The 12,430-nt window shown below is 52.6% G+C and overlaps 1 protein-coding gene across 50 annotated transcripts in view; it reads right to left on the reverse strand.

Annotated features, from left to right (window-relative positions):
- The window catches only part of PRRC2B (proline rich coiled-coil 2B), an 85,062-nt gene that overhangs the window by 20,474 nt on the left and 52,158 nt on the right, over positions 1-12,430 (reverse strand). For 47 of the 50 annotated variants that reach the window (XR_014083264.1, XR_014083263.1, XR_014083262.1 and 44 more), the window contains exons 13-16: positions 10,821-11,011; positions 8,247-8,442; positions 3,618-3,834; positions 908-2,971 (exon numbers count right to left, since the gene is read on the reverse strand). Coding sequence is in view for 37 of the 50 variants with exons in the window: in XM_081594616.1 (XP_081450742.1) it covers positions 908-2,971; positions 3,618-3,834; positions 8,247-8,442; positions 10,821-11,011 (2,668 nt within the window). In the remaining 13 variants the exon portion in view is untranslated. Of the gene's footprint in view, positions 1-907; positions 2,972-3,617; positions 3,835-8,246; positions 8,443-9,024; positions 9,028-10,820; positions 11,012-12,430 lie in introns of all 50 variants that reach the window. The other 3 variants (XM_081594619.1, XM_081594618.1, XM_081594617.1) reach the window with 2 other exon arrangements.

Genomic DNA, 12,430 nt, shown 5'->3' on the forward strand with positions numbered 1-12,430 from the left:
GCAAAGCCAGATCTTGGCATCTGGGGCCTAGAAAGCTCCTCTAGATCCACACCGACAAGAACCCACATTCTCCTGTGGCGCCTTGTTCAGAGATACGACTGAACTACAGCCCAGGCCTCTGTGTCCTGAACTCTTGAGGAGGCCGGGAAGCGGGATAATTGTCTTCCTCGGCACCTGGGTGGGGCCCGAGCCACATCAGGGACGCGGGCTGCACGGGCTCTGCCCCTACCCTGATCCCGGGCCAGCTGTGGGCAGCGAGCAGACACCGAGCACAGGGCACCCACCCCAACACCTCCAAGTCCGGAGAAGCGCCCTTTGGGCCTCGGGAGTCACTCACAGCCCCTGCTTACTGCCTGGCTATCACCAAGTGTGGGAGGGAATCCCCGGAGTGGGGTTGATTGTCTTTCGTGGAAAAGCAAAGGCACAGGGAAGATCTCTCTCGGCAGGGCCAGGAGGCCAGCAATGCCTCATCGAAGAAACTGCGTGGCAGCAGTCGGGGGCCGAGGAGTCTAGGGAACCAACCAGTGCTCACCGGGCACCACACACAGGGAGCAACCCCAACCCTGTGGTGGTGGCCCCTTGGCTGGACTCTTAGGAGACATACGGAGACTGAACTCTTTAGTGGTACTGGGACAGCCACTACAGGGGGACTACCGATGGGGCCTCTAGTCTCGGTTCTGAAGCCACAACAACACGCCACAAGAGAAGCAGACAACAGGGCGAGAGCCAGTGATGGAGGTGCTCACATATGATGGCCTTGGCGGGCGGCCGCCCCTGGAGCACAATGAGAGGGAAGGAGTCGGGGCTCTGACACATGGCGGGACAGCATGCGTGAGGTGCTGCCGGAAACACCGGCTAACAGAACCACAGCAACAAAAAAGAACCCGGGACTCTGCTTCTGGTTTACCTTTTGGCTTTCAGAGGCGTCCCGTTCTGATGACTCTCATAGCGGGGAGAAGTGTCACCACCACCTGGCCTAACAGACTTCTCCCCAAACCCTCCCGGCTCCAGCTTCCGGCTCTGCCTGTCCACCAAGGGTCTCTGGCCGGAGAAGCTCCGCTTGGCCAGCTCCTTCTTCTCGCCTGCGCTCACCCCGGGGGAGCCGCCATCGGCCTGGGGGTCCAGCTCGGGGCCGGCCCGCCGCTCCCGCCTCTCGCTGAAGTCGCTGCTCTCAGAGGCCGTCTCCCACTCCTCGTTGGCATGGTCGGAAGAGTTCTGATAGGCGAGCTCAGGGGACCTGCGGCCCGTGGCACTGCTCCTGTCCCCGGGGCAGGGTCTGGGACGGCCCGGCCACTGGCCGGCTGCCAGGGGTGGCTCATCCTCTGGCCCCCACAGGCCCAGGGCCTCCCGTTCCTGTCGGAGGCGCCGGAAGCGGGGGGGCTTGTCCTGGCGTGGAGGCCGCCTTCGCCTGAAGGGCCGGTTCTCTGCATTTTCGGAATCTGCTGCGTGGTCATCTTGGAAGAAGGCCCTCTTGTCCTCCATGCGGCCATCCTCGAAACCCCGGGAGCCCAAGGCATCAGGGCGTCTGTAGGTGTCTGGGATGTAGTCTCTGTCTAAGGGCCGCCGGGCCCCGCACACGTCAGGGGGGCCAGGCTCCTGCCAGGAGGCACCAGGACCTCGGCTGGGCCAAGGGGCCACCTCCTTGGCCGCGAAGGTTCTCCGGCCATACGCACAATTGCTCAGCCGCGGGGGGAGGGCACGCCCGAAGGCCCGGGGGCCTCGGTTCTTGGCCTCCGGCCCACCGTGGTCCTCGGGGTGCATCCTGCTGGACCGCCAGGACTCCCTGAAGTCACCCTTCCTTCCCGTGGCTTCCTCCCGCTCCAGGTGCGCGCCCTCATCCCCGGGCTCGGCGCCTCGCTGCCGCCGCCGCTTGGGAAGCTCCTCGTACTCAGAGCCCTCGCTGTGGGTCTCGCTGGCGATCCTCCGCCGGGGCTTGGCCCGGGGGAAGTCATCCGGCGGCCCAAACTCCCGTGGCCCCCGGCCCCGGCCACTCCTCTGGCTGCCGCTGTAGAGGCCCCGCGCCCCGAGGACGCCCCCGCCACACAGGCCGCTACCAGTGGGCCGCCCGCGGAAGGTGAACTCTCGGAACCCGCGGCCTCGGCCCCGGGCTGGCCCCCGGCCCCCAAAGGCTTGCTCCTCATCGATAAAGATCCAGTTGTTCCTCTTGGTCGGGGGTGTGTGGCTGGCCTCCCTGGAGGGTCTGGCCTCTGGGGCCCCATCAGACTTGTCCTCCTCGGGATGGCTGGCCTCACGGCCCGAGCTCGCACGGGCTGAGCCCTGGTCCTCCGAGGTGGCCGGGGCTGCACTGGCCAGCACGGGGTCATTCTCTTGGTCCTCGTCCTCGGCCGCCTCGTGGACAGGCCCTGTCTCCCGGGCCAGGCGGGTGCTCCCCTCTGCCAGCTCCGGCTTCACCTTCTCGAGCTCCTTCTCCTTGTCCTCCACCTTGAGGGCCTTCAGGACAGGTTTCTTGATGGGGCCGGACCTACGGGTCCTGCCGGTCTGCTCCAGGTGCTGGCTGCCAGTGCCCCGGGCTTCTGGTGTCCACTCGGGCTCCAGAGCCGGCGACTTGCCCGGGCTCCCTTCCTTCTCCCAGGAAGAAACGCTGAAGGGTGGTTCCTCCCGCGGTACCTCCTTCTCAACCGCAGCGTCTGGGTCGGCTACCTTTGACTGGTGGGTCACATCCCAGTCGCCATACTCGGGCTTTTTCTCCGTGGGGACAAAGTCGGGCTCCAGTGGGGAGCACCTGAGGTTTGGGGTGTGACTCACAGGAGTGCCTGCTTCCTGACCATTTTCTTGGGGTGGAAACAAAAGCTCCTGGCCTACTCTCTGAGAGGAGACACGGGAGTCACAGTCTGCTGGGGCCTTCTTGTCAGAAGCGCTCAAGTACTCCTGCCCTCTCTCCTCAAGGAGCTCGCGCTGGGCACTCACGCCCCCTGACCTTCCGGGGGAGGCAGAGTAAGAGCTTTCACTCCTGAAAAGGAACCAGAAAAATCAGTCAATGTGATTGGAGCCTGGTTCCTGGTTTCCACGCTGAACACAGTTAAAAAAAAAAAAAAAAAAAAGTTGTTTTTTTTTTTTTTTTTTTTTTTAAAGAAAAAGAAAAAAACATAGGCACGAACATTCGCTCTATCTTTAAACGGGCCTCAGAGATGCTGGGCCATGGGCTGGTGGTGGCCCCTGGAGTCCAGAGTGATGATCAGTGGCTGGTGGACTCCACGAACAGCTGGGCATCCTCTGGTTCAAACACGCTGGAGCCGGGAAGTCCGAGAAGAGTCTGGGGTGCTGGGCCGGCAGAGCCAGCTTGCCTTACTTTCACAGGAAGGAGCCATAACACACGTGCTCAACTCCACCCCATGGCCCTGGCCCAAGGTTCTGTGGGATTTGCCTCTGACCCCAGGATTCCTCCTGGGCCTTCAGTCACCATCGGAGCCTCTCACATGAAAGCACCCAGCCATGCTCATCTCACTCTCCAACCCCAGAGCACACCGGTCCCTCCCAAGGCGCCCCTTCCCTGAGGGCGGTGTCTCCCGGGACAGGGCCTCCTCCCAAAGCCCATCTCACTGAGGACCCAGATTCCTCCTTCAGCTGCAGGGCAGCAGGACCAATCGTCGCCTCACCTGACATGCATGTCCATGGCCAAATTGTCGCTGGATTTCGGGTGGGGCAGAGAGTAGCCCTTGCTCTGCAACGCCATGTAACCCTCGGGGCTCCACACAGGGGCGGGGTCAATGGCGGTCACCTTCCTTTCTGGCAGCGGGGGCACACAGCTCTGGTCCTCAGAGCGACAGCCGGTCCCACTGAGGGAATCCGGGGGCATTATGGGTTTCATCAATCCTGAAGAAGGCAAACAGCCAATTGGTCACCTCGTTCAGCAAGCCATGGGTCGCCCACAGGCCCAGAGGAGACAAGCTGCCCCGACCATCACGCGGGTGCAGCACCCCACCTGCTTCACGTCATCTGATCACAGAACCTCTGAAAGCACACAGGCACACAGGCACGCCATCTCAAAGGCCTGTTCAAAGACCCTGGAGGTCCAATCCTAGCTCCCGATGAAGAGCCCCTATGTCGAAGGATATAAAAAACTGACAAATGGTAACAGGACACAACCATCTAGAGAGCTCATGGCTGGCAGCAGAAAGCTAAGGGGCCAGGCAGCTAGCAGCGGGAGATGCCCGAGGGTCTCTTGCACAGACACAGGGAAGATGAGCTATACTCCAGGGAGCCTACATGCACCAAAGAGGCAGTGTCTGCCTGCGTCCAAACCCTGCAAGAAGATTCAGAAAGGGGTCTGGGCTTCAGCTCTGCTTGTTTCTGCCCCTGAGCTTACAGTGATAATCCACATTCTATCCAGGGAAGGGGAGAAGGGGACACACAGATGATACTCAACTCTTAACTGGCCCAAGGAGACAGAGATATGCTGACATCTCGGTCCAACCAGATACAAACCAGCTGGGAGACGGCGCCCCTTCACTAGGGCCCCTGTCCACTTCTGCCAGATGGGATGTTGTAGACGACATTAAAGGCCTCCCATTGGGCCAGAGTCTGTGCAGAAAAGAGGGTCTGATTTTTCAGATATTTCACAAAGCTAATTACTGGCCACCAATGTTTTTGTGCCCATTTTTAAAGCTGAGATAATCTGATCAGGAGAATGATTCTGCATCAGGTCAGTAGTTCTATACTTTCTTTCAGCTGTGGAGTGCTCTGTCCAAATGTTACCAATATATGACTCTGGCACAAAGGTAGTCTGAGTCATGTGGTGGTGGGGACCCTCTCTGGAATCCTAAATTTTACACACCATTTACTAAGTATTGATTATGAGGTGTGCAGAACTGCTCCGCACTACACAGACCTATTCTTAGCAATATGGCAGCTCAAATTACCTGAAAAAAACCTGCTGTCACAAAAACACTGGACAAAACATATTACACATGTCACTTGCAGAGCTCTGCTCCCCAAAGCCAGGAAACCCCCAGGGAGCTGAAACCACAGCCATGGGCAAGAGCCACGGGCCAGGGGCATGAGCCAGGGCTCCCTAGAGGGGAGCCAGGGACACATCTGTCAGATGTAGTAACCTACAGGTGTGCCTCTAAACACCACTCGCTCACCCCCTCGACAAGAGATGGGGCTTCTCTGTACAAGGCAGAGAGTTACAGCTGAGGTGCTGCTTACACAAAGACCCTCAACGGGCTATGCGTTCAATTACAAGGCAGACCAGAAAAACCTCACACTCTTTAGGACAGGGAGATAACTGAGCTGGTGTCCAGCCAGGGTCAGGTCAGGGAAAACAGTTCCCAGTGAGGAATTCATGGCCACATGCCAGGGGTAGCAGAGTGGAGTTCAGATTTACACCCCTAGAATTCTCCAAAAACTTCCTGAGTTACAATAAAAGGTAGTTCTAGGCTGGCAGATGAAAACACAGAGCCACCCTGGAGGGATGCACTCTCAAACCAAGCTATACTGAATCCCCAAGTTAAGAACAGCTCTGCTGGAAATGAACTCATGAGTCAAAACCCCCAGAACATCGGGAGGAAAGCAATCCACCACGAGTCCACAGCAAGTCCACAGGATCATGCACCATCCCCAAGAACTTCAGAAAACAGATCAAAACGTTAAACACCAGAGAATTATGGTTTACATGATTAAAAGCAAACAAGAAGGAATTGAAAACTCACAAAAAATACAAGACACAAGGAAAAAAAAAAGATTTGAGAGAAAAAGTCTAGTAATAAAAATACAGTCACTGAAATTAAAAATCCACTGGACAGTAAAAAATAAAATAAAATAAAAACATCAGATTAGACTCAGTTGGAGAGAACATGGAATTAGAAAATAATTCTAAGCATTTTCCCAGGAGGCACCACAGAAATCAGCTCTCATATATTCAAGAGACTTGGAGGCAAACTGAGAAGAATCATGATGATGCAGGCATTTGTACAGTACGATCAGTACAAATAATCCAAGTGGGTGACTTAGGAAGAAAGGATACAAAGAATGAAAAAAGGCAAATAGTTAACACGATAATTAGAAGAGAAACTCCCAGAAATGATGAAAGCAATACAACCTTAGATTTGAGCACCATGAGTTTTAAGCAGAATAAAGTAAGGATAGATCTATACCTAGACACAGCATTTTGAGAAAGAACTATAGGAGACCAAAGACAAAGAGATCTTAAAGCAACACACACCAGACACAGGAGCCAGAAGAAAAGGAATACTATCTTCACAGTCCTAAAAGAAAGTAACTGCAAACCTAGAGTTCTATACCCAGCTATACTATCGTTCAAGAGAAAGGCTGCCATAGGTGAAAAATAGTGCTCAGTTGTGTCAAACTCTTTGCAGCCCCATGGACTGTAGCCAGTCAGGTTCCTTTGTCTATGGGATTTCACAGGCAAGAATACTGAGGTGGGGTGCCATTTTCTCCTCCAGGGGATCTTCTAGACCCAGGTTTGGAACCCATGTCTCCTGCACTGGCAGGTGAATTCTTTACCACTAGTGCCACCTGGCAAGCCCCATGTGAAGAATATGTATTGCAAAAAAAACTTTCGTTGAGGCCTTGACAGAATGTACATTCTGAAAAAATAAATGGAACCCAGATGAAAGGATAAGCAGCAAAGAAACTAGTAAACATACAGGCAGATCTGAACAAGCATAGATTGAATAAAACAACAAAGATAATAATTTGGTAAGCATCAAAACAAAGGAAGAATTAAAATTCTAGGCAAAAATTACAAGACTCCTGAATTAGAGCTCAGGTTCAGGGTAAACTGATTAGCCTTGGTTAAGTCAAGGGTGCATGTTAGAATTTAACCTAACCACTCACAGTAGAAACAGAATGTAGAAGGAAAACAAAAAGAACTGGAAAACTTGACACCCCCTACCCCAATCTAAAGGGAACAACTTTGGAACTAAAGTCACAGTTTTACCCACTCAATGTGGGTAAAACCAGACACATCTTAAACATACAAAGATATTCTCCTCCAAAAAGGAATCAGGCTGACAATAAAAAGTTGGGGTAAAAAGATAACACACGAATACTAATCGAAAGAAAACTGGAATGAAATTATCATCAGATAAAGTAGATGTTAAAGGTAGAAAACCCAAGAAACAAAGGTGCTATACGAAGATACAAGAAACAAGATGCAGTCATCCCAAGCCTATATGCTTCCAGCTGGGGAAAACAAAAACTGACAGGTTTACAAGATTTGACAAATCCACAATCATGGTGGAAAATGTTCACACACCTCTTAGGAACTGATCAAGGGGATAAAAAAATTGTGATGATAGATATTTATACAGCACAGTTAGCAAGCACACTTTAATGGACCATGTCCAATAGGAGAATATATTCTTTTCAAGCCCCTGAGTGAAGTTTCATCTGCCACTTGTTAAAAATAAGGTTTTATTGGAAAGCAACCACACCTATTCACTTACTATTGTCTATAGCTGTTTTTGTTCTACAACAGCAAAACTGGAGTAGCAGTTCAAAGACTAAAATATTTATTATCTGGTATTAATAGAAAAAAATTGTGACTGCTGGTCTATATCATACAGACCATGATACATGACCAAAAGGCAGCCACAGTAGAAATTAACAACATATGGATATTAAAACTCTGTATTTGGAAATTTTACAACATACCATTAAAAATCACTCAAAATCAGACTAATATTTAAAACTGTACAATGTTTAAAAATGTTGTTTTAAAACTCAGTGGCTCATAAACTCAGGTGAGACTTAAATACATCAGAAAACTCAGAAACTAGTGATCTAATTAAGCATCCAACATAATCAGAAAAAGAACAAAATAATTTCAGTAGAAGTAATGGAGGGGGGGAATTAATGAAATAAAAAACCAAATAAAAGACAGGAATTAAGAACCTCAAAAGATACTTTTTAAAAAATGGCATTAAAAAAATGGCATTCGACAAAACTTGGGAAAGACTAATAAAGGAAAAGAGAGAACACAAAGGACACTAAAGAATGGTAAGAGGGACAAAACTACATGGCAGAGATATGAAAATTAATTAAGACAGTTTATGATTCATAATCTTAAAGTCTCTTCCTAACAATTCTTTGTGGGAGGTACTATTACACCTTCATTTTGCAAACAAGGAAGTTAAAACTCAGACTGGATATGTGACTTGCAAAGAGGTCAGACTGGAATCCACGTGGGGTCTGTCTACCTCCCAAGGCAACGCCCTTGACTACACCACATACCCTGGCCTTCACTGCATCTTGGTACTTACCCGAGGGATGTAGGGCCGAGGGGTAGAAATCCACTGGGGTCCGAGCGGGTGGGATCCGTGGGTCCATGTAGGAGGGCATCATCATCCACCTGGGGTCGAAGCCCAGCATCTGGGGGTGGTGCGGGTAGAAGGTGCGCTGCGGGTGGGACGGCGGTGGGTACACTGGCTGCCAGTGCTGCATCTTGTACAGCTGCTCCTGGCAGAGACAGAGACCTGGCTGCACAGGTGCTGTGGAGCAGACAGGCTGTGCGTGCACGCACACACACGCTTCCAGGGAAAACCCACCCAGACAGAAGACCAGAGAGGGGAGGCCCCAGTGTATGCATGACCACGTTCAGGCCCGGGCCCTCCCCTAGGAAGGATGCACAGTCATGCCATCGTCACACAGGGCCCTCGGGCTCCTCCACTACACATGGCAGCTTGGGTGCTCACATAGATCAAAGGCTCTCCTGGAGCTGACACGTGACCAACACACCTCCCAGAGAACCTCTCTCTGATGCTCCTCCCTACCCTAGCCCCCACTGTCCCTTCAATCCACTCTCCACACTTTGATGCCCTGACCACAGCCGGAGTCTTCCTGGGTTCTCCACAGCTCTCCATCCAACAGCCGGAATCCCACAGGGCTGCATGTGATCTACAGGGTCCTGCGGGTCCTGACCCATCTGCCTCTCCAGCATCACCTCCCACAACTGCCCCAGCCTCCAGTCCACATACCTGCCTGCCCACCTGCTTCAGGCCTTGGAAACATGCTGAGCCATCTGTTCCCTGGACCCCACACCTGCTCACCCACACCGCTCCTTCAGGTTTCAGCTTAAAGAGCACTTCCTCTGGGAAGCCTGCCACAAGTTCCGAGGAAGATCAGGTCCCCTGTTCTCGGCTCTCACAGCACTGGTGTTTCTCCTGCGGTTGCCTCCCTCCCTATATCAGGGGATCGCATGCCAAGTTCACTGCAGTCCACTCACCTCTACCATCAGACATGGTAGGGAAAAAGTTCATTGCATGAATGGATGAACATAACACATCAATAGAATATTAAAAATCAAGGACCTAGACCCAGTGAGGGTTCATTTCAGACCCTGCTCCACAGCACCGATGACCCCCGGGGCTTCCCTCACAAGCGCATCCCAAACCAGCATTCTGGCTGGACACAGGTGCAGTCAAACAATCGGACAGGTGACCCGGCACCCACTATCCTACCAGGCGGCTGGCTCAACTCCAGCCTGGGCTGGATTCCCTGGACGGCTTGCCAGTGCTCCCAGCACCTCTTAGGAGTGCTCAGCACTCAGTAAGCGGAGCTCTCCTGGGCTCTGCCCACAGCTCCTCCTCCTGTCTAGATCCCAGGTCCCCAGGGAAGCTGACCAGACAGTCCGTAGCCAGACTCACTCAGGCTACTCTGGCACGTTCAGACTTCCTCCTACTCTTCAGGAAGGATTTACCTGTCACTGCCCATCCCCACCCTCCCCAGAAGACTTCCCTAGAGCAGCTGTTATGACTGTGTTTGGCTGGAGTGACTCCAGAGATCTCTCCAGTCGGCAGTAAATCTTTACCAAGCCTAGGAGTGACTGCATGGCATCTGCTCACGGTACAAAACTACAACAGCACAATGAATGTACCTAACTGTCTAGAACATAGGCCATGGTGGGCTTCTGGAATGCTTCCTAGGAGCCCAAGGAAAATAGGGTCTGGGGTGAAGGCTGTAAAGGCAACTTTAAAAAATTCTGGGTAAAGGTAAAATTTGATCTGTTTCCCCAGGGTACCCACATTTTGGAACATTTTCGATTACTAACAATAATTTACCAGACTTCCCTGGGGGTTCAGTGGTTAAGAATCCACCTTTCAATGCAGGGGATACGGATTTGATCCCTGGTCAGGAACTAAGATCCCACATGCCACAGGGCACCTAAGCCCATGCTCTGCAACCAGAGAAGCTGACGTGCCACCACGAAGACCCAGCACAGCCAAAACAAAGAGAGACTCAACATTTTAAAAACATTGATGGAACACCAATAAAGACACTACTGGACTACCAACAAACTAGTCTACAGACATCGCAGAACGGCTCACCGCCACAGAGTCAGGGCTTCATCCATTCTGCTTCACACTGACCTGTCCAAGGCCCCACACGGCTAGATAAGCAGCACGTTAGGACCAGAACCTAAAGCTGTTTGACACAAAACCTACAAACCTCCGCCCTTAACTCAAAGCCAACATGCCTCTCTCGTGCTCTCCACACAGCCCCCAGGCCTCTTCCTCCTGGGGAGGCCCCAGGGTGGGGCCACCGTCAGTGTGAAGAGTGGCCACACTGTACAACTCTGAATGAGAAAGCCACTCAGACACCTCCAACCATTCAACACTAGAAAACAGGGTCCACAAACTACCAACAAAGGTTTTCATCCAGAGGGTGAATTGCCTGGAGAAATGAAAGGCCAGGGCTGATCTCCAAGGCCCCCACTCTCCACGTCCCTCCTGGCGACCGGGGTACAGAAGGGTGGGTGTCGTCTGCTTTAATTGAAGGGGCCTGGGAGACAGAGGGGTGGGTCTGTTTACAATATGGGCTAAGAGTCTTCTGTTTACCTGCTGCTGCTGCTGCTGGCGCTGGAACCTGGGAGGGAGTGACTTTTGGTACTTGTTGAATTCCTGCGCAGGGGACCCAGCCTCCCTGGGCCCCTCCTCACTGCTGCTGCTCTGAGCCACTGCTGGAGGAGCTGTGAGGGCTTCTTCTGAAAATGTGCTGGCGGTCTCCTGGGCAGAGAACTCAGGGGAGCCTACAGAACAAGTAAGTGGAGAAGCGGCCAGGTGAGTTTTCATGAAAGCTTGGCTGAGAGAATATTTAATGGCAAATGCTTTTTCTTGTTGGCACATACTTTGCACTGCTAAACTATTTGCATCCCCAAACCCTGGCACTGGGCTAACACCTCCCATGCCTGAGCTCACGGTCTCCCCCCGCAGCCCCATCACAGATGAGAAAACAAAGGGTGGAGAGATCAGATGAATTGCCTGAAGTCGCACGGTCGGCAGGAGAGCTGGGATACAATTCCAGGTGAGAGAGGGTCTATTAAAATGGACCCAGCACAACAGAGCGGACGAGGCCTCAAAGAGAGCCCACGTGCCCCCACCTCCACCCAGAGCTATGTGAGTCAGGCCGGCCAGGCAGCCCCTCTTGAGGATGACAGCCCCAACGACCCCAAGGGGCTTCTGTGAGCATTAACTGGGTTGGTCCACAGGGTGCACTTCAAATGGAATGCTCCCCACGGTCTCCGAGACTGTGCCCCTTGGAATCCCCTGCTGTCTTCCCCATCCCAGCTTTGCATTCTTTTTTCCAGCTTTATTATAACTGACATTTGCCTTCTTAAGAAATCTACTGCAGAGAACAAACACCAGTGCAAAGCCTAGGGGTGGGGGCAGCGTCCCAGAGGAATGCTGATGGGCAGGGTGGGTGTGGAAGAGCCGGGGACACACTCCACACCCAGGCCCACTCCACACCCTGCCGTCCACCCCGACTCTCTACTGCTTCCTCAGTAAGTCCCTGACACTGGGCCCAGGCTTCACTCAGACTTTAGTGACACATTTACAGAAGGACCAGGGTCTGAGTTCCTTGGCCAGAAGGGCACTGACGACCACCAGGTTACCGGTATGCCCTCTATCTGAGAAGCTTTCAGCAACTAAAACTAACATCAGGCCCTTCTCTACTCTAGAGACTTTGTTTGAGTTCATTTAAGAAAGTCACAAAGAACATAACTGATCATATTATTAAAAACTAGAGCAAGAGACACCCTCCACCACTTAACACTGTTCGGTGTCTCTAGTGCAGCCACATGATCCAGTCCTTTTAGGATTAACATCAGGGAAAATGTATTCTAAAAAGCGGGCAGGCTTCCGTCAGTGTCACAGAGAGCGCTGTGCTCCCACTGAGGTCCTCCAGCACACACATCTCCACTGCCGAGCAGTAGTGGTAACGACGACAGTGATGACACCGTGAGAAGGCGGGTGCTTCTCCATCTAGAAATGTGCCGCGTGCTTCGTGACATCATCTCCCAGGACCCTGAGCCCAGGGGGTGGGGGTGGGTACAAACTCTCCCCAACCCATTTCACGGGCGAGGAAAGTGGGGAGTCAGAGGGGAGGCACATGGCCAGCTGGCTTCAGTGGTGAAAACAGGATGTGAACCCAGGCCCCTGATTCAGGC

Source organism: Giraffa tippelskirchi, chromosome 4 (assembly GCF_054371585.1).
Source record: "Giraffa tippelskirchi isolate mGirTip1 chromosome 4, T2T-mGirTip1v1.2.pri, whole genome shotgun sequence".
In the NCBI taxonomy this organism is placed as follows: domain Eukaryota; kingdom Metazoa; phylum Chordata; class Mammalia; order Artiodactyla; family Giraffidae; genus Giraffa; species Giraffa tippelskirchi.